The following is a 25,610-nucleotide window of genomic DNA, read 5'->3' as shown; positions in this document are numbered from 1 at the left end:
ATAAGGGGGAAGAGAGGCAACATAGTGGAGGAGAAAGCCCTGGCTCTGGAGTAGGGGAGCCTGAGGGCTGAACAGTAGCTCCTCTACCTGCTCATTTACAGGCAAACTTTGGTTTCTCATTGGTAAAATGGGGCTAAGAAGACTGGAATCAGTCCCCTCAAAGTGTTGTGAGGATCAGCTGCAGACTCTGGCAAGTCCACAAGCATCCACTCACCACTTGCTGTGTGCCAGACATCCAAAGAAAAGCAGAAAGCAAAAGGTCCCTGCCCAAGTGCAGGAGCTCCCAATGGAAGGCTGCAGAAATGTCAGGTACTCCCAGTGAACGGAAGGCACTGGATCAAACACATTCTTTTCTAGCTCTAAACACAAAATGCTTTCCGATTCAGTTTTTTTTTGTACAACATTAAAAGAACATACAATGATTTTTATTTAATTTTATTTTTTTTGGTGGAGTGGTGATGTTTATAGGACACAAGTATCAGAGGAGCCTAGAAGGGAGGGTCCAAGAGAGCCGCAGAACCTTCACTTTCAATGTTCGGAGTGCTAGAGGATTTCTCTGCGCCCGATGCTGACAGCCCTAAATGCTATTTAAATTATAAATGGCTGAGGAAATAAGAAGAGACTTCCAGCTGGTTGATCATATGTGCTGGAGAAAAAGGCCTGAAGGCAACAGCTTAGTGTATTGATTGTAAATTACCTTTCTTGTCTTGTATAATTGGATAGACACACAACCTAAACACAATTTTTAAAAAATGGAATGAATTAAGCTTCATTTTCATTTATCCCACAAACACTCAAATTTCTACCCTCACCATTTCATTAAGTCACTTTTTTTTTTTTCAACCTCTACACTGGATTCACTCGAGTGTTTCACCGCTCATTCTTTTTCCATCTAAGTGACACGCTTCGTTAATATTGTGTACTTAATCCAACGGGCTTGGCGAAAGTTTGACAAACTTAAAAGATTCATTATGGCCACTTCAGGAATTTGAGAGTCGTGGGTCAGCTGTAATTTAGGGCAGGAAAAGAAGGATTATTTCTAACTACACAGCTTTCTGCGGCGCAGAGAATATTATCACTGATAAATTGTAATTGTATAACATCTACCTTCAAAAACATTTTTCTTTGTGTCTTTCTTGTGTGTGTGTGTGTGTGTGTGTGAAATTTCTTTGATCTTTTTCTTTAAATTGTAGAAAGGAGAAAAGGGATTGAAGTTAGAAGGTTGAGGACAGAAGAAAATAAAATAAAGCAGGGTCTTTATAGAGAATTTTGCAGAATTCCTAACAGTTTGATTCTTTTGAGAAAGGGCCCCTCTTCGGGGGCTCTCCTGGGAGTTAAGTACAAAGGCTTTATAACAACTATGTTATTATTTCTCGGGGATTAAAAAAAATTATTTCTGGCTTTACGGGCTGCGTTCTGGATGGCCAGAAGTATGTTGTATAAGTGGAGCATTATTGTGTCTCCCTAGAATGCTGCCATTTATCACAACATCACATTGAAGTTATTTGATGATAATGGGGGGGAGGGCTAGAAGAAAATTCAATTCCCTAAGCATTTATTAAGTTTCTGCTCTGTGACCGGCACTCTGCCAGGCGATGGGGACAGAAAACGACAATGAAGTGCTTCCACTCTCAAGGAGCTTGCCTTCCGTGGGGAAGAAGCATGTTCGCCGATAACTAAATGGAAGATGTAGACAAAGTAAATACACATTAATTTCGATAGAGGCGACCACTCACAATGGGGAAAGGCCTAATGCAGGGGGAAGCATTGAGCTGAGTGACAGATTCCAAGGGGTGGAGGTGACCGGGGGGAGCATTCCGGGCTTTGTGCAAAGTCGTGGAGTCGAGAAATGGAATTTTGTGTGTAAGGAAGAGCAAACGGCCGGAATGTTGGGTCTGTGAGGGGCAGGGATGCGAGCTGTCAGGTGGGAGCTTGCCACCGCTGAATAGGGGAGCCGGATTTTACTTCAGAAAGTATCAGGGAGCCATCAATGCTGCCCGAGCAAGGGAAAAGGGGGTCCTTTTTTCCCTGGGAAGATCCTTATTAGATTTCATTATGATTTATCAACACATACCTCAATGCTACGTTAAGTTTGATTTAACTTAATCCAACAAAGGTTTATTAAGTGGGGAAAACTCAGAAGCAGCTTGTGACAGCTGCTGTTCAACAACATAACTCAAAATGCGGCTGAATTTCCAGCACTTGCTATTTAATTTCACTCTGTCTAACTCGCCTCTGCTGAAGGAGTAAATGAAAGGAAACAGGAGTTCCACTTCTGATGGGTCATCACTCCTTAGCATTTTTCTTATTTTTATGCTTTAATAGAGATAGTTAAAAGACAGAATTGAGGGACCTTAATTTGTGTAAAATTGCTATATTCATTCTGATAACATTTAGAAAAAGGATACTCAATCTCAGTTCAGAAATGCAACTGATAGTGTCAGGCTTAACACTTAAAGCAGCAATTAGAGTAAATTGGTCATTTAAAACGACATTTAAGCTGATTCCAACTTAATGGCAATATTCAAATAAGCCAGGTGGGACAGAAGGAAATATTCATTCCTATTCAATCATGAAACATTAATTAAATGCCTACTAAGTGCAAAGCACTGGGCTGGAGAAAGAGACAAAGTTTCTTATTTTTTCCTTTTGTGGTTTGGTTTTAAACAAAGTTTAACACTTAGCCCACTACCTGGTGGGAGACAGTAAGTGCTTGTTGACTAACAAAGTTTAAGAAAGAAGGGATGTGAGTCCTCAGATCGAGATCACCATCCCATGCACACTGCTGTGGGATTAATACGGAGACCACCACAGGACAAAGCGGGCCGTCAAATCTTCTGACCGGGCTATCTGGGGAGGCGGTGCAGCAATTCCGATTTAAAGAATCAGCAGGAATCCATCAAGGGAAGGGAAAGGCAGGCACCCAGGGCATACGGAGCCAGGGGGAGCGCAGGTTGTCTGCGGGACCCACAGGAGTCCACTCTGGCTGACTACCAGTGCAAATGACCCAAGGCTCGGGACCGGCCCTAAATTGGGGAGGGTCTTAAAGGCTGAGCACAGGACCCGAACTTGACAGAGCAGAAGGTGTGGAAGGGTCAGAGCTCTAGGCAGGCACTGAGTCTTAAGACAGCTCGCACTTAAGAGGAGGCAGAAGCAGCCCTGGGAGATAACACTGCTGACTCCATGGGAGAACTGCAGTCCTGCGGGCCCTTAGCCCACTCCAGCAATACTTCCTGCCCAGGCTCAGCCTGGCTTTGGAAGGCTCTCTCCCTGAGACCAGGCAGACACCAGGTGGTCAGTGATTGAACGGGGTTGGGGGCAGCTTTGGGGCCCTCCCAACTCCCATTTTGATTGCAAGGGGCTTCTTCACCTGGGCATCTTTGGGGTGCTCTAGGTTTTCTCCCAATGCTGGCTGGTTCTAGGAGGGCTGGGGTGGGGAGCCTGGTGCCCAGTCCCGGGCCTGGCAGGTACCCAGTCTCTCTGTGGCACTCTGAAAGGACGCCAAACTTGCTCGCTCTTTGCTGGTTAAAAAAACAAGACATCACACGTGCCACATTCACAGAGAACACAGCTACTAGCAAAGTTTTTATTTTCATAAAAAAGCCAGCCCGACCCAAGCCACCCACCTCCGCGGCCACGCCGCCTCCAGCGCCGGCTCTCCGGGCTTCGAGGAGTGCGTGGGAGACCCCCACCCTCGAGAACTCAGAATCGATTTTACCAGGCGCTAATTGCAGGTCTCTGCCTCCAGTCCTTCTCGGGAGATAAACGGTACAAAAGCTCACTCCTCCTGGCGGAGGACAAAGAGGAGCCTTCAGTGGGCTCCACAATTCCCAGCAGAAGGCTCCCAAGCAGAATCCCGGGTCCATTGTGCACTCGCCATGAGCTCATGGGGCAGGTCACAACTTCCATTTCTTTCCCTATTCATCTATCAAATGGGGATGTTCTTCTTCACAAGGCATTGAGAAGAATTATCAAGATTATAGCAATCATCTGCTATCGAGATGTTACTCCTCATCTAAATGCTCAGAGTAATTCAATTGGGAACCCTCAGTTTGAAACTTTTTCAAAATTAAGAGGGACACAAACTTGTGGGAAGGAAAAATGGCCTATTATCACCTAGGAACAAAAACTTCTCCGGTTCTATTTAAACGTATACTTAACACACATCCCCTCTATAGTGAAGGAAAAGTTCTAGTGTCTGGTATTCATTGTGTAAGCTGGCTAGCGTCATCTCTTCTGGCTCCAGGCGGCAGCACCCCCCTAAGAGGGACGCCGCCAAGAGGAGGAAGGGGTAGGAGGTGAGCCCGTGTGGGCCAGGGCCGGGACAAAGCCCGCCAGCTGACCGGCAACCCTCGGGAGGGCGTCCCATCCATAATTATGTGGAGAGGAGCCCCTGGTTGCTAGGGGTCTCTTGCTGTGATTCCAACTGCCTGGCCTAGGACATGAAAACATAACTGAGGAAAATAAAGTATTTCAAAGCCAAAAACATTTCAGTGTGGAGCCTGGACAATCTAGTTATCATCATGTGTGCAAATTATCCAAATTACCCACAAAAGACATGCTCCTTTCTCCTTAAAAGTGTCCTTTTAAACGCTCAGAAGCCCTTCCGGTGGTGGCTTGAGGGGAACCTTCCCTAACGTAAACTTCTTTGCCACAAACTGTTTGAGCTCCTCGGGTGTCAGTTCATTCTTGGGTGTGAACAGGTTCTCCGCCGGGTTACCGGCCCCGGACGGCGGCCCGGAGGAGGAGGGGCCGCCGGACCCAAAGCCGCCGGTGGGCAGTCCAAACAAGGTGGCCCCCGAGCCCGAGGGGCCAAAGCCACCCCCTCCTGTCGCGCCGCCCCCTCCCCCAAAAACAGGGTTGTTGGTGGCACCTGCTGTGCTTAATGGGGAGGAAGCAGGAAATCCTGAAAACCCAGCTGATCCAAAGCTAAAAACTTCTGGGCTTTTAAATGAAAAAGATGCTGCCGAGATGGTGGAAGACGACCCGAACCCAAAAGTGGGAGCGGAGGAGGTCATTGTCGAACCGGAGGTAGACGCAGCTGTGAGCGCCGGGGAGGCTGGCGAGCCAAACACAGAGGTGCTGCTGCCGGACGGGGCGGCCCCGAATCCCGAAGTGGGCTTAAAACTGAAATTCTGGACACTGCTGCTGCTGCTGCTGCTGTTACTGCTGCTCCCCGGGAAGGCTACAGAGACACAAAAAACAAAGCGAGCTGCTCAGGCCAGAGGCTGCGGCCGCCCCCAGCTCGGGGACAGGACCCGGCCACTTGTCAGAGTGCAAAGGGCCTCCGTGGGGGAGGGTCTCGGGGGTCACTGAGGCCTGCGGCCTGGTGCTACCGAGCTGCCCATTGTGATGATCAAAGTGTTTTGGGAAACCTCCAGCCCCATGGCAGGGGCAGCAATTAGGAGGAAGGGAAAGAGCAGACAAAGGGCTGGGAGGGGAGAGAGAACAAAGTCCCCAGAAGGCTCCGGCTGGCCACCTTTTCCAGGAAAGCCGCTTGGCCCCACCAACTCCGAGGGCAGGCGCTCCGACCCTTCCCCCCCTGGCCTCACTTCTGGGCCAGGCTGGGGGTGGGCTGGGGAATAACAAGACCCATGATCTCGTCCCCACGCAGACCCGTGTGCCACAAAGATGAAGCAGAGGGGAGACATGGGGGGACGAGGGCAACAGATGTGGGGTCTCCCACCCTAAAATGGTCTTGGGACACTTTAAAAAAAAAAAAAAATTCCCCTCCTCCAAGAAACAATCCAAGAACAAAACAAACAAAAACTCCTGAGTTCTGAAGCAGAGGGCCTCGGCCCCGGCCCACCTCCTGTGAATGAATACCCAGACACCCGCTGGGGCTACCAGCCCCCACTCTTACTACCACTGGCCTGCCCAGGAACCCTCACCCCATCTTTGGCCTCTCACCCGCTGTTCTGTTATTATTCTACAAACGGTCCTCTTCCTGGGGGGACTTTGGGAGGCAGCTCTGAACATTCTGAGGTCCCAGAGGCAGGGCTAGGATGGCCCTTCCAAGAAGAGCAGACTCCCATCTTTCCCCACACGGGGCCAGCTACTCCTGGCTGTTGGGGAGGCCAGAACCTGGCCAAGCCTACGAGAGCGCTTCCAAAATTAAGCTGCGGTCGAGTCTGTCCCCTTCGGGACCGACTGCCAGGACGAGGGGGAGTGACACGGGCCGGCCTGATTTGGAATGATGAGGCTCCAACTTCCAATGACCCCGGAAAAAAGCCTTTAGAGCTACAGAAAGGCCTTGGGCCGTGGCATTGGGGGCCGGCGAGGGAACAAACAGGATAGACTCCCTTATAACATACCTGCTGAACCGAATGTGGAGTTTGGCTGATTCTGAAATCCAAAGGTAGGAACCACTTGAGCCCCTTCATTCTTCAGTTTAGAAAACTTAAAGAACAAATGCAAATCCAATTCTCAATTGTTAATTTTGAGAAAACCTTTTTCCATATAACTATCTATGTAAGAATTCTTCATTTTAGATAAATATAAGTAGAAAAGGGCACATTTCAATGTCTATTTTACACGGACCTACAAATGTTGATAAATATCAGGCAACTCAGTGTCACACTACAAAATCCCTGGTCACGATTAGAATACATTTAGTTAAAAAAAACAAAAAACAAAAAAATCAAACTCATTAGTTTAATGAGAACTAGGTCAAGAAAATCTGGTCTGGGGATACCATTGTATACCTTTGTATACAGCCTTGTATAACATAGAAGGCCGGGAGCCCTGGGCAAGCAATTCTGCTCAAAGACTCCTGCCTCTTTCTTTCTTTTGTTACAAAGTTTTACTCCGGGCCCGTTAATCAGGCTTTGCTTCTTGGAATTGTTCTTTCCATAGTTCTCAGTATGTTCTTACTATTTTTAATGACCATCATTACATTAATATACCATAATTTATTCAATTACATAATTTCTTTTCTATTAAGATGATTTTAAAGAAAAAAATAATTTGAATGACAGGCTGATATGTCCTATAGTCTATCCTAAGTGTCATTAGAGACAAATGGGTCAATTTGGAACCCTCTTCTACTAATCAGAATCATTTTTTTCTTGATTTTGATAAATGACCAAGAATGCATGCATCATCAAGAGCGTTCACTTATAAGAGGCGACTGCCATTACAATGAATAGGTACTTATAGCTAACCATTTGAAAAACCAATTTCTATACTTCTCAAGTGCTCAACTTGAAATTCTTGGAATTAATCTAACTTGTTCCAATTTTCAAAAAGTTTAACTAACATTAAAACTAAAAACTTAAGTTTCTAAAGTATTCTTAAGCAAGGAAGAGAAAGGAAGGAAGAAAAGATGGGAGGAAGAAATAAAGAAAGGAAGGAAGAAAGAAAGGAAAGAAAGAAGGAAGGAAGGAAGGAAGGAAGGGAGGGAGGGCAGATATTTAGGAAGCACTCTCATTGTGTCAATCAAAGACAATTATCATATCATTCTTTAAGATAAGACCAAAAGGTCTTGACTCCTAACTTTAAAGCCAGAGTTCCTTTCTCAAAAAAACAAAAACAAAAACAACCAAACCTCCTTTTTGAATTCTACTAATTCTTAATATCCTAATACCACTGTTTATGGAAAAAGTCTATTCCCCAACAAGAAAAGAAACATTCTGCTTCCAAGGGTGGTCAGAACTACCACCCAGGAAGAGAGCTTGAGGTCCCATTCTTACCAATGCTCCTTTGGTTGCTGTATTTATATTCTTCAGCTCAAGTAACCTGCTCTTCCACAGGTTTACTAATTGCTGGACAGAATTCAGCTGAAACAAACACAACGGATAAACATGCTTGTCACTATTGGATAGTTCAGAGATATTTTAAATGCTAAACATTAACAAAGGCAAAATCTCTATTATTTAAAGAACTGTTCGCATCAATCCCATTAGGTATAACTTTCTCCAATTACAAAGCCAAACAAAATTGGATCTGCCGCCGCAGCTTTGAAAGGGGTTATAAAAAGCATTTGTGGCCCACCCACAAATGTCCACTGACCCTGCACAGATGTACCCACCCTTTTCACCCCTCCCTGTGCTAACAGGCAATAGAAGACAGATACGAAGTACATACAATTCTAAAGGTTACTAACTCTCTCAAGGTCCAGCTTTATTTCTTTTGAGGTCTGGGACACATCAAGGATGTGGTTATTTGCATAACATATAGAAAGAACTTTAAGACTGCCATCGGTGAGTTTTCTAAAAAATCCAATGAGGTTTCAAATTAATAAAGCCAGAGTTACCATAATTTTATGTAATTGGGTCAACTAAAGAAAAAGCTTCTGAAATAAAAATCAAATTATCCTCAAGAAGGAAAAAAAAAAAAAAAAAACCCAAATCTAAAATTCATCCACTTTATAAACAACAATGAACAGAGAAGAAAAGATGCAAAAAGAGATGGCTGGCCATGACGTCTAAATATAAAGTGAACAGGAAAGAAACTTACATAACTTTGTAAGTTATTGCTGCTTATATAGTTAGAATATTCAAGCCTCAACTCTTCTGGTGAAATATCTGTAAAACCTGCAAGGAGAAATCAATTGAAATCTGAAAGGAGAGAGAAACTACCCCCCCCAAAAGACCTCCAGTTACTATGAGAACAAAGGTATGAAAAGGTTGACAATTCAAGGAAACGTGTGTTAAGGAGGCAACAGACGGAGGAGCTGAGACCAAACTCAAACAGCCTCGGCCCCCAGGAGCATCCGTTGGAAGGCCAGCCGGGACCACGGCCTGCCCCAAGAACGTCCCGCCATCTGGGCAGGGGGCAGGTTGAGACGGGACCCTCGGCTGCTCAGACCTTCAGCTCTGTGGGGCTTTGTCAGCACCATGAAAAGGATTACGGCAGCTCCAAGGCCCCTTTCACAGACCTTCCACATCATTTCACCCAATCTCCACATTTGATTTGGGGGACTCCTTCTGGGAGGAGTGTGGAGGGCAGGTTGGAGCCGGCCAAGGCTCACCAAGGCGGCCGCGGGGGGAGCGGCCTTGACAAGAAAATGCCCCAACGGTGTCTGTGTGGGGTGGGGATGGAGGGGCTGCAGCCAGGCCCTCACCAAGGAGAGCCTGTGTGCAGAGATGGGTGTTTCAGAGAACAGGATGGAGTATTTACGAGGGTCCTGATGGCATTGAGGGCAACGGGATAGTGGCATGGGATGCAATGCTTCTGCTCCTGGCACCCCTGGCTGGTTTCCCATCCTGCCCTTGTCTCTGGGCATGGGTTCAAACACAGCTCTTTCCCTCCCCTCCCAGCTAGTCCTTCGCTCCTGTCCAAGGCCTCTGGCCCAGGTCTCACCACTGAGCCCGCCCCACTTCTGCCAAACTGCAGACTTACTGCGGAGAGGGAAGTTGTTGAGTCCACTGGGCCCTAGGCGAACAGACGCAGGGCTGGAAGGGCCCTTACTGGCCATCGGGTCTGAGCCTTCCTTTACCAGAGGAGGGAGGCCGCCCCAGAGGGGCTCACAGGGGCAGCATTTACGCCCTGACACTCTGATGGAGACTTTGGGCCATCTAGGCTCAAGGCATGGCAGTTCTCAGGGGGCGGCAAGTCTTCTCCCTTGCCTTCTTCCCTCTTTGCTTCCTACATGAGGAAGTCTTTTCGCTGCTGGTCTCCTCTTGTGACCCTCTCAGAGGGAGAGTAGAGGTCAAAAGGTAACTCCCCTGCTATCGGACCCCCCAGAACACAGCTTCCTTGAAGGAGGGGACCGATCCCTTTTAGAACTGTGCCCCGGGGCTCAGCAAGGTCCAATAGCCAATGAAGAAACGTCTGCCAAGTGCCCACCATGTGCCAGGCAGGGCATCAAGCAGGAGATACCGAGGCACAAGACCAACCTCCCAGTCGGAGGCAGCCAAGTCTGACCCAGGATACGTCTGGCAGAGACAGGTTGGGTGGAAAACAGGACGGGGCTGAGCCCTGAACATGTGCTCCAGGCCCTGGATATCAAGAAGTGTGAAAAGGCAGGAGAGCCTGGGAGTGGACTGAATGGGGATGGGGTGGGGGGCTGGGCCAGAGCCAGATTAGGGTTAAGCCAAAGACCTCGGGGCAAGTTGATGTGGCCCACGCCAGGCTGATGGCAGCCTTGGGGAAGAGGGAACTGACAGGAAGTGCCGACAGACGGCACAGACCGCATACTTTGTCAGTGTGGCTTTTATTCACGCCTGTTCTCCCCAAGAAAGGGTCTGGGGGGATCCATGGCCAGCACAAGAGAGCTGGGCCCTCCCTAAGGGGACGAGCAGGAGGTGGTCAAGAGGCCAGAGTGACCTGTGCCACTAGCAATCAGGGACAGGAAGAGGGGACCTGGGCTTGCTGGGGGGTTGTGGAGGCCCAAGAGCTTGTTCCTCTAAGGACTGAGTGCAACAGGGCTTCTGAGCCTGCAGCCCACCAGTGTTTAAAAATCACTGCTGTGACCTTAGCTTCGTTTCAATGCATCTGGTTCTTCTCTAATCCTGTTTCAGATATTCAAAAATTCTGAGATGGGTGCAGGACCCAGACGAGGGGCAGTGGGGAAGCAGGGAGGCTCCTGTGAGTCTGGCGGAGGCCAAATGGGGGGGTGGTGAAGGAGCAGAGAAACAGGGAGTTCTGTTATTGTGGAAAACAAGGAGGAAGGCAGGGGGCTGGGGCCAGCTGGGGAGATTTCAGTCATTAGCCAAAGAGGGACGAGGGCTCCACACACTAGGAAAAACAGGCCGGGAGGTGGAGCCTTCTGGGGAGGGGCTGCCCTCGACCCCGGTGCCAGCCCGGCCGAGCCGCTGACAGCTCTGCCCCCGAGACAGGGGCCTTGCCGCCGGGACACGCACAGAAGCCTCGGCGGCCCGAGCGTCCTGCCCAGCCGACCCCACCCCATACTTGTCCCACTTCTGTTCTTACTTGCCCGAGCCTGTGGACTGCCTTGGCATGAACTCCAGGCTTCCCTTTTGGGGTGACCCCACTGGGGCCACGAGGGGCTGACCAGGGAGAGTCTGGCCGAGCTGGGGGGTGGGAGGGAAGCCCCGAGGCTGCTTGCTTGTTCCTGCCCCGGGCAGAACAAGGGCTGCGGGAACTGTGATGGGCTTCCCAGCTCTCAGTCATCCGCTTTCTGAGACCCGGAGAAGGGACGCTGAGGGCAGAGGCGGTCCCGGACCCGCCTCTAGCCCCCCGGGACCATCAAGCACCACACATCCCCATGCAGGAGCCAGCTCAGCCCAAAGGCGAGCCCCAAGCACACTCCAGGGGAAGAGCCCGGCCTCTACTTTGCTCTTCCCGCCCAAGGGGCAGAGAAGGGGGCAGTTCCTCCGCCTTTGGCTGTCCCAGACCCGGTAAGCAGTTAGCACAGAGACGGATACAGGGAACTCCCAAATGGGGAAGGTCCCTCTGTGACGCAGGGCGGCACCTTCCGGCACCCAACAGCAAGACTGGCAGAAGCGATGGACAACATGCATGTGTAGAGAGAATTCCTCTGTTACCTGATATATTTGGCTTTTCTTTCACTGGTGAATAAACAGAGAACATCCACTGCCCAGAAGATTCCCAAACCTCCATGTCCTTTACTATTCCTTCACTGATGGGGGAAAAAGCAATAAAACAAGCTTCAGAATGATACATTTAAAAAAATACTTTATTTAAAATCCATTTTTAATGACTTCAAAACACTGAAAAGTTATCAATCTATATGTAGATCTATCTCTGCATAGGTCTCCTTATATGTTTAGATTTATCTGCCCGTTCATCTGCAGGGTGCTCTTTAGCAGTCTTGGGGGGGCCGAGCTGGGACAAGAGGAAGGTTGGCACACTGCACCCCTCCCCTGGCATCTACCTGGACATTCCGCCTGCAGCGAACCAGGCGGGCTGCTGGAGCGCCCGAGAACTCTCGGGGTCACGGGAGAGGAATTTTCTAACCTAACAACAGGCGCGTTTACAAGAACGATACTATCCATCTTTACTCTGCCCCTGCGGGTCGGACTCTGAGCGGCTGCTCCTCCCCCGTCCTCATTCTGGCCAGGCCCAGACCTCAAGACTACGTTATCCGCAGCAGACAGAGCGTGCGGCAGAAAACTGTCATTCACCGGGCAGGGAGGCCAGTGCTAGGGCCAGTCCAAGCCTCCTGGGCACCGCGTGTCCCCAGACATCGAGGACACATTTCAAAGGGCTGCGCTCTGACTTTATAAGCAGTCCCGATTTCCCTTTCCCCGCTGATTTGACTACTGTGCCTCAGCCAGTGTCAAGAACTTTGTTATACTGAGAAAACGTTAATGCAAAAGTTCACAGATAGCGGGTCACTGTGCTGAGGGGGATTTTATTCACACTTAGGCAACTATGAAGAGGGCTATTTTTCAATTCCGCACTGGCTCAGAATGCAGCCCACACCGCTGCTGCTTGTGCCATTCACCAGACCTTCCGGGCGGCTTCCAGAGAGCAACAGCGCGTGAGAACAGCTGCTTAACCGAGCCCCGCAGAGGGGCGGGCTCCAGCCCGAAGCCGGCCCCGGACACTTTCGTCCCTGACAGCATCAAATCCTGCTCCTCCAAAACCTCTCCCGCCTGTCTCACAGGAAGGGCCTTCCGTGAGCGAGCGAGGGCGTGATCGCACTCAGAAATGTAAAATAGCCCTTCCGATTTTTAGCCAGCTGAAACTCTTAGGGATCTATAAAAATAAGCCTAACTTGATTCGAGTCCGGCCTCAGGGCCTTCCTAGCTGGGTGGCTCTGGGCCAATCGTTAGACTTTGCCTCAGTTTCCCCATCTGTCAGAAAGGGCCAGTGACCGGGGCACGTTGGCCGAGAAGCATCCCTGAAAGTCAGACACTGGACGCCCCACGTTCCGCCCCTAAACACAGCGTGAGAGTGAGGGGTCAGAAGGGCCTCCGACCCCGAGGGGCGCCGCCACTTACATCAGTTTGTCCTCGTCGTCCTTCTGCCCGTCCGCTGGGTGCGAGTTCAGCGAAGAGAATCTATTCTGAGAAAACCCCACACTTCTGCCTCCACTGCTCGAGGGCCCCGAGTCAAAGGCGCCAAAGGGCGCCTTCCCCGGGTCTCTGCTGCCCCCCCAGGCGGTGGATTTGGAGAAATTCGACGGCTGGATGACATTGGAATATCTCTGAGAACCGCTGCTCCATCCCCCTCTGCTACAACCTGAAGGAAAAAACAAAGCACTTACGGCCATTTACTTCGCAATACCAGAAATCTCACAGCCGCCCACAGGTAGAACTGGGTATGCCGCGCCGCACTATCTGGGACGCCCCGACAGAGGCCGTGTGCACAATCAAAGGGGGCGCAGTAGCCTTAAACACACCATCCATGAAGCAAACACTAGCGGAACTCCGCTTGGATTAAGCCCAACCGGAATCGGCTGACAAGTAAAAGACTGTCCCCAAAGCGGCTCGGGAGAGGCCTCGGTCCCTCCAGGGCCAGCGGTCTTGGGGAATGCTGACGTCTGGCGCGTAGGCCCGGGCCGCACAACATGGACGATCCCGCCCCGCGGCGGCCACGTTTCCTCGGACTGCCCAGACTATCCCCCTCCTCATTATCCCTCATTTACACCAAAGCCCCCTCGCTGAGCCCGAGGGACCTGGAGCTAAGGGTAACTTTGCCCCAGCTGAATTGCTAGATGACATCTTTTTTAATGGAGTGGAAAAACCCAGCCCATTTCCCACCTTAACTCTAACAAGCCATTTAAGAGAACAAGAGAAGGGCGACGTCGGGCGGCTTTCCCCAGATTTCTGCTCCTCTCCCGTCTCATCCTCTGGGGGGGGGACAAAGAGGGGCAGGGGTCACGGGAACCCCCGACACTAGTGTCTCAACTCAGTTTCTTCATCCGGGAAATGGGCTCCTGCCTCAAGAGACCCTGACGTCACCCAGTCCCCCATTTGGCAGGGGAATAAAACGAGTCCCGGAAAGTCACGTGACTCGGCCGAGGCACCTTCCTCCCCCAGGCCCAGACTCTGCGGCCTTTCCCTCCCCCTACCTCTCGGGCGGGGTCTGGAGGGCATTCATTAGCACCTTTTGAATGCCGGGCGGAACCTTCCTCCCCCCATCTGACTCAGTGCTTGGCTTCTAGTGAGGACTTATACACGAGCCTGAGTTCGGGGCCGGACCCTGCCAGGGGTCCCCGGGGTCACCGTACCGGAGGGCGCCGCCGGATACTGCTGCGGCGGAAGCCGACCCCCGCCGCCACCGCCGCCGCCGCCGCCCCCGCCGCCGCCACTGCCCCCTCTCGGGTGCTCGTTCCAGCAGCGTTCCCCGAAGCGGCAGCGGCCTTGCAGGAAGAAGTGGCAGATGGTCATGGCGGCGGCGAAGCCCGAGGCCCGAAGTACGCCCGATGCGGCCTCTCGCTGCCCCTCCTACTCCGCCGCCGCCGCCGCCGGGGCGAGAAGCTCCGCCTCAGTTTTGCGTCATTTTCCAGCGCCGGCAGGCGCGAGACCGGGGGCGGGACCTCGCTCCGCACGCCCAATAGAGGGCAAGCTTTGGTGGGCGGGGCCATGACGTTCCGAGGCCTACGCCTTCTTGCGACAATCCGGACGCGGCCCGTTAACGGCCCCAGGCCCTTTGCCTCAATGTACGCATGCGCAGCTAACGGCCGCGCGCTGGCAGGAGGCGCATGCGCGTGCCTCTAATGTGGTGATTACCTTCATTTACTGTTTTGCAAACCCCATCGGTGGCCCATCGTACAGAGCAGTAAACGAGGCCTGGGGTGGCCTGAGGACCTAAGCTGTGCAACTCAGGTCCCCTCCGAATAGAGAGAGAAAATGAGGCCTGGAAAGATAGGTTCCCTGTACCAAGCCTCCCCTCCTCCGGGCATTTAAGCCGTTCAGTTTGGATACAAGCCCATAATTCCAGGCACAAGGCTCAAGTTCGACCCCCTCTGATTAGCCCCGCCCCCTGACCTCTGACCTCCGGGGGGATAACAATTGGAATCTTTATTCCAATTCTGCTTCTTTAAGCAGGATTGCAACATAGTGCGGAGGGCCAGCAGACCCTCGGACCCTGAGAGAGCTGAGGAGGAGGCCTCCTTGTGGGGCCTGACCCCAAACAGGATGCTTTCCCAAGGGAGGGGCTCTTGGGTCCAGTGGGGCTGCTCATAAACCCCGAGAGCGGGTGGAAGGCCAGGGGATCCCAGTCCTTGCGTGGGAACCGGAGCGCTGGGAACGAGGCTCCAGAACTGGGGGCAGCTTATGGAGGCCCCGCTCTCATCCTCGAGCCGCTCCCCTCCTAACTGGCCGGAGAACTTCCCGGAAACCGCTCCTGAGGGAGGGTCGGCCATTTTGGTCCGGCGGGGGCCCGGGAGACCTCTTTCTCGGGCCCCGAGCGGTCCCCACCACAGGAGAACGTGGCTCTCCCCCTGCTGTCAGAATCCCAGCGTCTCCTCTTATTAAGGGGCGATCACTGTCAGCCATTACACTTTCACATGTACGGGAAGCTCCGCAGCGCTGGGCCATTTAACCACAAGTGGCAAAGGGCGCCTTTAAAAACCAGGGCTCCAAGCAAGCGTAGGGCCGTCTCCCGGCGGGAGAACCGGACCGGACGAGGGGAGCGAGGAAGGGCCGCCCCGGCCCTCCAGTGAGAGCCTTAGTGCCCCTCTCAGCGCCCCGAGGCTGGCAGACTGAGCACACCTGTAACTGACGCCCAACAAGGGGAATGAAATGTACTTTATGCTGCTGCTGTTATTAACAAAACTAAAAGCGAGCTTCGATTGAGTGCATTGTAACTGACTGAAACCGCAGCCTAGCCCGGCAGAACAGCAGCCTCGCCAGCTGATTCCGCTTGAACAGGGTCGCGCAGTGCTGCGAGAGCCCATGGAAGAAGGACGTTTAAGAATGGACAAGGAAGAATTCTCCAGTGTGGGTCTGATCATCGACTCCACTACCCTTTTTTTAATTTCTGAAATTAGGAGCTTAGAATAGTATCAACATCATTGAATACAATGAAAATCAAAATACAAATTATTTTACAAACTTAAGAACCAGATGCTAATCGAACACAATCTTCATAACCAGAAAAGGCAAAACCGAGCCCAGGCCCCTTACACGAGGATTTCCTGTCAGGTAGGAACACTGAGGACCTCCGGGACTCCCTAAAGGCAAAACATCAGTGGCTGACTGTCCATGGGAAGAGCTTCCTGGAAAGGACTCCTAAAGATGTGATTGGCCCTGGAGTGCAGCTGCGGAAAAGACGTGGCGTCCTGCAGGCCGAGATACGGAAAAGACATTAAGCCCGGAGGTGACATTTTACATATCGGAGGACAATGGGCAGCGCGGTCTTAGGTGAACGAACTCTGTCTCCCAGGAAGAGATCAATAATGGCTTCATGTGGTACAGAGCTGAACAACTGATGCACATAATTATCAATGTGACCCTAGGCAGTCTAGAAGTTTTAAACTGCTTTTTATTTTACTGAAAGTGGACATGGCGAGACAGACTTCCTGTAACCCACAAGTGCTGCAGGAGGTATTTCAGCAATAAAACAAAGGACCTAAGCTTCAAATTGAGTTTCCAACACAACATGTAATATAAAGGAATTAAACTGATTTTGCACCCTCTTAGGGAAGAGTTGGACAGACATGACTGGATTTCTATTTGCCACGTGTGTGCGCATGCACCCTATCTACGCTTGGACTAAATGTCTTGCCGACTTTTAGAATGGAATAGGTTTGGCGTTGACAAATGAACAAGCAGCATTTCCTTAATATTTGAGCAAGTATAAGTAAAAACCAAGTTGTTCCATCAAAGCACCTCGGCTTGGACTCAGCCCGGCTGTGACTTTAGCAGAAGCTGTAAATCAGACCAGGCCGCCCAGCGCCTCCATTGAGAGTAGAGTTATCTGTCTAATCTCACAACCCTGTGATCACATCTGGACCTGAAAAGCTGCAAGGACAAAGGAGCTTGGTCAGCAAGCTATATTTTCATGGAGGACTTACAATTTTGCAAGTTTATCCTTGCTAGATTGTGAAGGAAAAACACCCACATAAAACCAGCATTTAATAGGGATTTTACTTCCAATTACAAATTTTGAGTTTTAAAAAAGGTAACAAAAATGTCAGAAGGAAGCACGAGGGGGCAATTGTTTTCAAAGACTCAGAAAATATCTTGTCCGTGAGAATTCTTCATGTTTCAAGAGTTTCTTCATTTGCTCCACAGGTGTCAACCACACAAATCAAACAGCTCGTTACGGGAAAAGCTCGGACTTTTGAGTTGGCTACCCACTTGTCTGTTTCAGTGTTATATTCAAGGATGTGTCCTAAACGACCCACGCCCTGGAAACCCGCCAAGACATAAACTATGGAACCAACCGCTGCACATTTCACCGTTACGCCCTTCCACGGCATTGGGGACACCATCTTCCACTCATTCAGCTTAATATCATAATATTCCACATTGTCCAGACCACCTTTAAAAGACAGAAACGAGAGTCAGAATGAATAATTCCAATTTCATAAATATTTCTTATAAGGCCACTAAACACCAAACACAAAGATATTTCAACGTATATAACTTCTCTTATGTTAGAATCATACAAATATTTGCTTTAGTGCTTTTTAAAATGAAGAGACATCCCATGTAGGGCAGAATCAGATACTGAAAATATCTGAAAACAATCAGTGGCATTTTATTATTGTCCAACTCGAATATAAGTATTCAGAGTTCCTTATTTCTTTTACTTGGACTGCCTTTCAAACATTCTACGGATCAGTAACATGCTTGCTTTCTATCTCAATATATTTGTGTTGATATTTAAATATAGTTTTGAATTTATTTGAATATTATTTCTTTCACTTTGCCATTTAGAGTTTTGTTCACATTCAGAGTTTGTAAGATTTAAGCTAAATTTTTTTTTTTTTTTCCGATGAAGTAATTGGAGTTGCCCAATCATACAGCTAGTAAGTATTAAGTGTCTAAAGCTGGATTTGACCCCAGGGACAGTGATCTATCCCCTGTGCCATCTAGCTCCCCTTCCAACTAAATTTTTAAAAAGAGAAACATGCTCAGAAGAAATAAAGAGGAAAAAATTAGTATTTAAACATCAAGTTAAAAAACAGTGCCCTGCCATACAGGACTAGGATTAGAAGGAGAAACAATGCCTATTGCTAAGTATTGCATTAATTGTATTAATTATATTAGGTTTTGTAAACTGTTTCTTCAATGCCTGTGTGTGTGGTGTGGTGTGGTGTGTGTGTGTGGTGTGTGTGTGTGTGTGTGTGTGCGAGCACGCGCAACAGTGGGCAGGAAACGTGAGCAGAGAAAAATAGGGCTGGATATGTGAGGGGTGGGCTGGTGGTAGTGTAGTGTCTGAACATCATGTAACCTATGAAGAGCTTATATGCTCCATTGATAGCCTCAGGAGTCATGAGAAAAAAAAGAGGGGCTCCCCACAATCTGGTAGACCATCTGATGTGAACTTATAAGGGGAGGCATAGATGAGATTCTCCCTAGACTGGAAGGCTTGGATGGCCCATGATCCGTATCATGAGGCAATACCGTACAGCATTCATGACATCCCCAAACCACTGGAATATTGGGGGTATTGCCCACTTTTTCTTCCCAGGGGAAACTGCTGGGCAGCAATCACCTTCAGAAATGCAGTGTCCCCATCCCACAGGCCTGACCTCCATGAAGGGCAAGGTTGCCAGGTGGGAGGAAGAAAACATCACAAAGCAGGTATGGCCTACAAGGTAGGAACCCATGGCTGTTAGGTACAATATAGACATGAGATGGACAATCCCTTCCTTTCAGCATTAATACCTGCCCATGTTTCTCAGAACTTCTTTCCTTCATTAACTACAGAGTAGACTCATTCTATTTTGCAAGCAACTCTTTTTATCATGATTTTCTCCCCTGAAATTTTGAAGGTTTAGACCAGATTCAGTTCACCTTTGCAGTGCAAATATTTTACCCAAGTTTTCATTTTTAAAATGATCTACTAATTCTATCTATGTGAAGGATGACAAGACAAGCTTCATGCTTTTAAGTTAGACACACTCTTTGGTCCTCTAAAAGGAAGATTGTGGGCTGAACTGCCATTCCTGGACAGCAGCAGCCAGGAGTTATTAAGTCAGATACCTAAGCCATTTTGGCCGCCCACAGCAAATATCTTGTCTTTTACAAACACCAGTCCATGATTCTTCCTGGCTTCAATCATTGGACACAGCTCCGTCCACCTGAGGAAAGAAAAGAAATGGACTTCTGAATGGATGAGAGGAAGAAAAAAGGATTTTATTCTCATCTATGAGAAAAAAAAGGCAGTTATTTTCAAATAGTTATCTACCAAGCTCATCAATTACTCTTTGCTGGTAAGGTACAAAGCTGTACGTGCACAGACACACATAACTGTGCTGTATATCATTTTGGGTCTGAGGGTGAGATTGTGCTGTCCCCACTATTCTGGTATCATGGCTGACCGGTGTCCTGGGCGTGGCTGACCTGGTAGTCACATATAGATGTAGCCTGACTTACCTGAAGAAAATCCAACATAAAAAATAAAAATACAATTTCACAAAGCAAATAGAGGAGGACATGATTATTCATTACTACAAAAGGACTTGCATCAGAAAAAAAAAAGATTTGCTAGCAGATTCTTTCCACATGATATAGTCCTTTTTGTATCATTACTATTTTTGATTCTGGTGAATAGGTCAAGACACCTTAGCAATGGCTCTGGAGTCATAAGAAATTGTAATTTAAATCCATGCTCAAGACACATCTGATGTATGACTGAAAGTAGGTAATTTTCACTACTTCTCTGAACCTCACTTCCTTTACATGTAAAATGGGGATAATAACTGTACCAGCTATCTTGCAGGGTTGTAATGAAAGCATCTTGTAAAAGTTCTAGAATTATGAATTAACTGAGGCAGGGAATAGATGTGAGATTATAGTACTAACACTTTAACTTTTTTTTCTTCATTTATATATATATACACACAAAAATTTATTTTATTTTTAATACACATTGTTTTTTGAATCATGTTGGGAGAGAAAAATCAGAGCAAAAGGGAAAAACCAGGAGAGAAGGAAAAAAAAAAAACAGGAAAAAAGAAGTGAACATAAAATGTGTTGATTTACATTCAATCTCTAGTTCTTTTTCTGGATGCAGATTCCATTTTCTGTCCAAAGTCTATTGGGATTGCTTTGGATAGCATTTTAACTTTGGAAAAGATCTTTGAGGTCATGGAGTCCAAGCCTCTTCTTTTCTAGATAAGAAAATGAGGTCTTAATGAAGAACACAACTTGCTAAATTGTCACAAAGTAAGTCAGTGGGGCAGGCAAGACTTGAATTCAAGACTTATTCCTTTTCCAGGCCTTTACATGCTGAACCCTACTGCTGCTCCAAACAGCTCTATTCTTTTATTTCTAGGATCTTTGATGCCATTATTGTCAAAGGCCTCTGCCAACCCAGAGAACAATAGCCCCTATGCACACTAGGAAATGCCCTCTGTGAGAGGGAATGGCCAAAAGAAAAAAAGTCATCCCCCTGAGGTTCTCGTTGTGATGAGCCTCTCCTAAATAGCAAAGCCTTTACTGGTGGGTATAATCTGCCAAAGCTTGGGTTCCAGTAGTAACATTCTTTTAGAACTCTTTACACCAAAATAAAGCATTGGAACAAGAGCCTTTAAATAGAGAGGCCATAGTACACATAGCAGAAATGAACTGAACTACAAAAATTCAATTTGCATGTCCCTCCCTCATAAAAAATTATACAAAGTACACCTGTGCATGCATGTGAGTATATATATATGTGCATCACTGTCTCCACTGTAGACTCAAAGATCAATAAATGTTACAAATATGCTTCTTTCCTTACACCATATGTAGTGCTTGGACCTCGTCCTTTTCTGGTTTTAGAAAGTTGACTCCCAGAAGTTGACGGTTTGTGAATTTCTATTTTTCACAAGTAGAAGCCAATTAGCTTAATTCCTTAGTTTAGGATGAAAATAATAATTAAGAAAAAAAAACCATGATAATTTCAAAGCTATTCAGGAATATGTCAAAACAGGTAGAGAAATTTCATAAAAATTAACTTGGATGTTTGCATTGCCTTTTAGAAGTGAGATTAGGTTCACAGATGATGTTTTTTCCTTTGGATAACTAGATCAGATAATGTGTTCATAGTATTTTTGTATTTGTGAAAATGTAAGTACTCTTTAAAAAAATATCGAATTTTATTTCAACACACATGCTTTTAAATTGCAGAACAGCACTTAGGTGCCATATGTTTAAAATATTCTCTATACTGAATAAAAATGTAATTGGTTTCCAAAATTCTTAGGGCTATGATCCCTAAGTAATTGAAAAACCAATAATGGTCTTGGAAAAGAGATCATGAAGTAGACTTCCTCCTCTTGGAAAGGCAAGGGAATTCTAGGGAAGGATGCCTAAAAATTGTTAGATGAGCTCATTGAACTGGGGGTTTTTGCTTAACTGTTTTTCCTTATTATAAGATGGGGCTGAGTTCTAGGCATGAGGAGGGGGAAGGTTTCCAAAAATGTCTGATGCCAAAACAAAAGGCATCAGTAAAACTTATTTAAAAATAAAATAAAAACAAAACTACTAGGGATACAGATCTTCATAGCTCTCCTCTTCAGTGGGGAGGACTGTAGCTTGGTTTAAATGAAATGGGTGGAAAGGAGGACAGCTTGATTGTGAAGGTGTTTATGATGACGTTCCCCCGGAAGAGGTGCTGATTTTCCTAAAGTATGGGCGATGCTCCTAAACTTGAGCACAAGCTATCTGACCATATCACTTCCCTGGCTTATTTCTTAACTCTTACTTCATCATTAACTGAAACCAATCTCTCCAAAACCCAACAGCGATCTCTTAATTGCCAAATCAAAAAGCTTCTTCTCAGTCTTCTCCTTCTGGACTTCCCTGCAGCCTCTGCCAGATCACCCTCATCCCCTGCAGAGTCTCTCTGGGATGTCACGACACCATTCTTTCCTGGTCCTTGTCTCTGACATCAATCCCCAATGGTCAGGCATTCTTTACACAGACAATTTCCCAATCACGTAGACGAATCGGCCCGGCCACTTTCTCAACATGGCGGGTTGTCCTCCACACCCTCCCAATCAGTGACTCTCGGCTTTAAGGATCACCTTCTGCTGAAGGCCCTTCCTAGTTATTTATTGTCTCCTCCACTGCCAAGTAAGTTCCCTAAAGACAGGGGCCATCTTTTTTTGCCTTTCTTTGTATTTGGTTGCTCTTCAGTCTGTCCAACCCCATCTGGGGTTTTCCTGGCAGAAATAGTGGAGTGGTTTATCATTTCTTTCTCCATCTCATTTGACACATGAGGAAATGAAGCAAACAGGGTTAAATGACTTGCCTAGGGTCACACAGCTAGTAAGTGTCTGAGGCTACATTTGAACTCAGGAAGATGAATCCTCCTGACTCCAGGCCAAGCAGGCACTCTATGTACTATACCACCTAACTGCCCCTTTCTTTGTATAGCCAGTGCTTAGCAGAGGGCCTGCGATAAAGTGAGCTTAGTTTTGTCAATAGATTCCCCATTAATGCCAGGAGAAATATAAATTCCTCATCCTGGCATTTAAAGCCCTTCACAAACTACTTATAATTTCCCTTTAAAGCCTTATTACTCATGGCTTTTCTTCATTCTCTCTATGGACAAATGGAACTGGCCTTTCTACTGTACTTTGTGCGTGACATTCCATTTCTTATCTTGGTATACCTCTGTCTAAATTGTTCCCCATGCCAGGAATGAAAATGTATTCTCTCAAGCAAGTAACCAGGGAAAAAACCAAAACAAAACTTTGCAGCCAATTTCTTTGATAAAAAATTTACATCCAGGCAGAGGTTCCAAACATGCCATGCTATGCCAAGGAGCCTCTGTCCACTGAAATACTCTTTCCAGTGCTATCCTCTCCTTATCCTCACCTATTTCCTAATCAAACTTTATGTCTCTCTGTCAGGATTTCTAATCTTACTTCCAATCCCCATAATAAATCTCTTTTATCAATCTAAAAAAAAATTTACATCAAAAATACGAAAGAACTGATGCAAACTTATAGGAACAAGTACCATTTCCCCATAAACATATAACCAAAATCTATAAACAGCAAGGAAGACACCTAATAGTCATATAAAAAAAGCTCCAAATTTCTAATAATCAGAAAAATGAAAATTAAAACAATTCTGAGGCATCATCTCTTATACAAAGATGATGGGGAAAAGAGAAATGCCAATTATTGGGGGATTGTGGAAAAAAGGGCACGCTAATGTGTGACGGACAGATTTACAAATTGGTCTGGTTATTTTGGAAAACAATTTGGATCTATGCTCATAAAGTCATTAACTTCATCCATTATGCATTAAACTGCATGCTTCAGTCCAGTGATACTGCTGCTAAGGCTAGCCCCTCCAAGGAGCTGAAGAAAGAGGGAAAGGGCCTAACTATTAGAAAATATTTACGCAGCATTTTTTCATGATAGCAAAAAATTGGAAACTAAGGGAGTGGCCATCACTAAGGAAATGGGGAATATGCTTTATGAATGTAATGGAATACTACTGTGCCAGAAGAACGGACAAAGGGATAGTGTCCGAGGGATAATTTGTATGAACCGATGCAGAGCCAGACAAGCAATATTTACAAATAAAATGACACTGCGTGGACAAACAACTCTGAAAAACAAAAGAACTCTGACCAAAGCCAGGCCCCAGCACCAAGGCAAGGGGCTAGTGTTGAAGCCTGCCCCCTCTCTCCTGATGGATGAAGTTAAGATGCAGAATACATATAATTTTGAACGTGGCCGATGTAGGAACTAGTTTTTCTCAAGTCTGTCCATTTGTTAGCGAATGTTTTCAATGGGGAAGCAAGGTAGGAGAAAGAGAAAACAAATGTTTGTGAAATGAAAAAATAAAAGAAAAGGTTCTTGATCAATACATACGTCTCTGTGGCAGGATCATAAACTTCACAGGAATTCAAGACTCTTCCAGAAACATTGTTCCCTAAACTTCCACCACAAACATAGATGAGACCATTGGCTTCCACCATTCCATGGCTGCAGCGCTGAGTCAGCATGCTTGGCTTTGTGTGCCAGCTTTCTGTTCTGGTATCATAGCATTCAAACAAGTATAAAGCAGAGTTTCCTTTAAGAGAAAAAGGCCTCCATCAGTGTTTATTTCCCTTAGTTTAGTAATCACGCGTGAATTCAGAGTTTAGCGAGCCAAATGATTAGTGACTGGAGGGAAGAATTTAAGGTTTGGGAATCAGTTTATTCCAAAACCACAAAAATTTTATGTATTTCAGCAAAATGAGAAGAAGATTGTTCCTACATCACACGTTGTTTTTAGAGTGGCTAAGTATGGTTATACAAATATTGGAAATTATGGGAAAGAGAAACTGTTGGGAAGACTGTTTTGTGGGTGGGTTGAGCTTCCGAAGAAGAATTTCACTGTTTAATTTTAAAAGAAAAGTTAAATATGCCTCCAAGCTAGTGGTCCGTGAAAGAAACTACCTAAACCAGCAATGTTTACATTGTACCAATGTACAAATGGAAGAAAAACAGTCCAAGTGAGCCCAGATGGTAAATCCACATCAAAAAAAATTAGGAAAAGGAAAAAACCCTACTCAATGGAATTCCAAGTCCTCTCATTTAGATTTCTTTATTGCACAGAACAAACCGTTGGTCCCTCCTAAAGCATGAGTGATGTCACATTTCTCTATGGTCCTACCTTTGGTGATGAACCATGTTTGTCTGACTCCCAAGATCATTACTGATCTACTCTGCTGGGATAGGTTGTGTGTTAGAAGCTAGTTTACCTCCCCTTACTCTGCATTTGAACTGCAAATCTCTGAGGGTGAGACCCCTACATTTCTCTTACTTTGCTGCTCTGCCTCCTTAGGAGCATTCAGGACAGAGCCATTTCTGTCCTTCTCCATCCTACTCCACCCTGGAACTCTGACTCCTGAGATGGCCCCGTTAGCCCAGGAGAATGCCATCTCCTGAAGATGGTTTACATCCGTCTCCCCATGACAGATGATGGTGAATAGTGGCAGACAGGAGACAATATCTGTTGGAGGACTTGAATTTGGTTGAATTGAATTCCTTCTCTACTTCTGGACGTTGCAAATATTAAGACCAGAAAAGGAGGCCAACAGCCGCCAAAACACTTAAACAGAAGAAACATCAATAGATTGCTTTTCAGGAAGGGTCTGGAAGGAAGCCTCCAAGCATCTCTGATGGTTTTCCCCTCTGACTGTCAGAGCTCTTTTTTCTCTGTTGCATTGGTAATATGGTAGCCTCATCTCTCAGGCTCTTGGGGAACATCTAGAGAACCCAGCAGATTTTCTAAACAGCTGGTGCTGAAATCAGAAACTGAAGCCAGCTGATGAGGTGGCGGGGTGGGTGCAGAAGGGCCTCATGAAGAAGGGTGAGTCCTGCAACACTAGAGGGCAGCTCTGGGCTATCGCCCCATGTGGGTCATTGTAGGGCTTACAATCCTGGACAGGCAGAAGGCCATTTTTTTTTTTTTAACCTCGATCAAACAATTGATGGTTTAAAACTCTCCGACATAAGACGAAGCTACAAGGGGAATGGAAGAAGAGCCCAACAGGAAGTGCATATCTGGAATGGAACCCTAGAATTGAAAACCATAAGGCAACAATGCAGTATCACATCTCCAGGT

The 25,610-nt window shown here is 47.1% G+C and overlaps 2 protein-coding genes across 7 annotated transcripts in view; both read right to left on the bottom strand.

Moving 5' to 3' along the window:
• Positions 1-3,555: 3,555 nt before the first annotated feature.
• Positions 3,556-14,403, bottom strand: NUP42 (nucleoporin 42). Of its 2 annotated transcripts, XM_074267196.1 has the most exons (8): positions 14,105-14,368; positions 12,873-13,113; positions 11,401-11,545; positions 10,876-11,017; positions 8,458-8,534; positions 7,692-7,778; positions 6,315-6,399; positions 3,556-5,185 (listed from the first exon to the last, which is right to left on the bottom strand). In XM_074267196.1, exons 1-8 carry the CDS (start codon positions 14,262-14,264, stop codon positions 4,587-4,589), a joined length of 1,536 nt encoding a protein of 511 aa, XP_074123297.1. In that variant the 5' UTR covers positions 14,265-14,368; the 3' UTR covers positions 3,556-4,586. The 2 variants fall into 2 exon arrangements, with proteins under 2 accessions (XP_074123297.1, XP_074123296.1); XM_074267195.1 differs by lacking the exon at positions 10,876-11,017 and having other exon boundaries at positions 11,451-11,545; positions 14,105-14,403.
• A 1,412-nt stretch (positions 14,404-15,815) lies between these two features.
• The window catches only part of KLHL7 (kelch like family member 7), a 50,772-nt gene continuing 40,977 nt past the window's right edge, over positions 15,816-25,610 (bottom strand). For 4 of the 5 annotated variants that reach the window (XM_074267190.1, XM_074267194.1, XM_074267192.1 and 1 more), the window contains 3 exons: positions 23,870-24,071; positions 19,035-19,132; positions 16,950-17,364 (listed from right to left, as the gene is read on the bottom strand). In XM_074267190.1, coding sequence (XP_074123291.1) covers positions 17,081-17,364; positions 19,035-19,132; positions 23,870-24,071 — 584 coding nt within the window. In that variant the 3' untranslated portion in view covers positions 16,950-17,080. Of the gene's footprint in view, positions 16,257-16,949; positions 17,365-19,034; positions 19,133-23,869; positions 24,072-25,610 lie in introns of those variants that run through there. The other variant, XM_074267191.1, reaches the window with a different exon arrangement.

The sequence above is a fragment of the Sminthopsis crassicaudata genome, chromosome 5 (assembly GCF_048593235.1).
Source record: "Sminthopsis crassicaudata isolate SCR6 chromosome 5, ASM4859323v1, whole genome shotgun sequence".
In the NCBI taxonomy this organism is placed as follows: Eukaryota; Metazoa; Chordata; class Mammalia; order Dasyuromorphia; family Dasyuridae; genus Sminthopsis; species Sminthopsis crassicaudata.
This window is presented reverse-complemented; position numbering and strand designations above follow the sequence as displayed.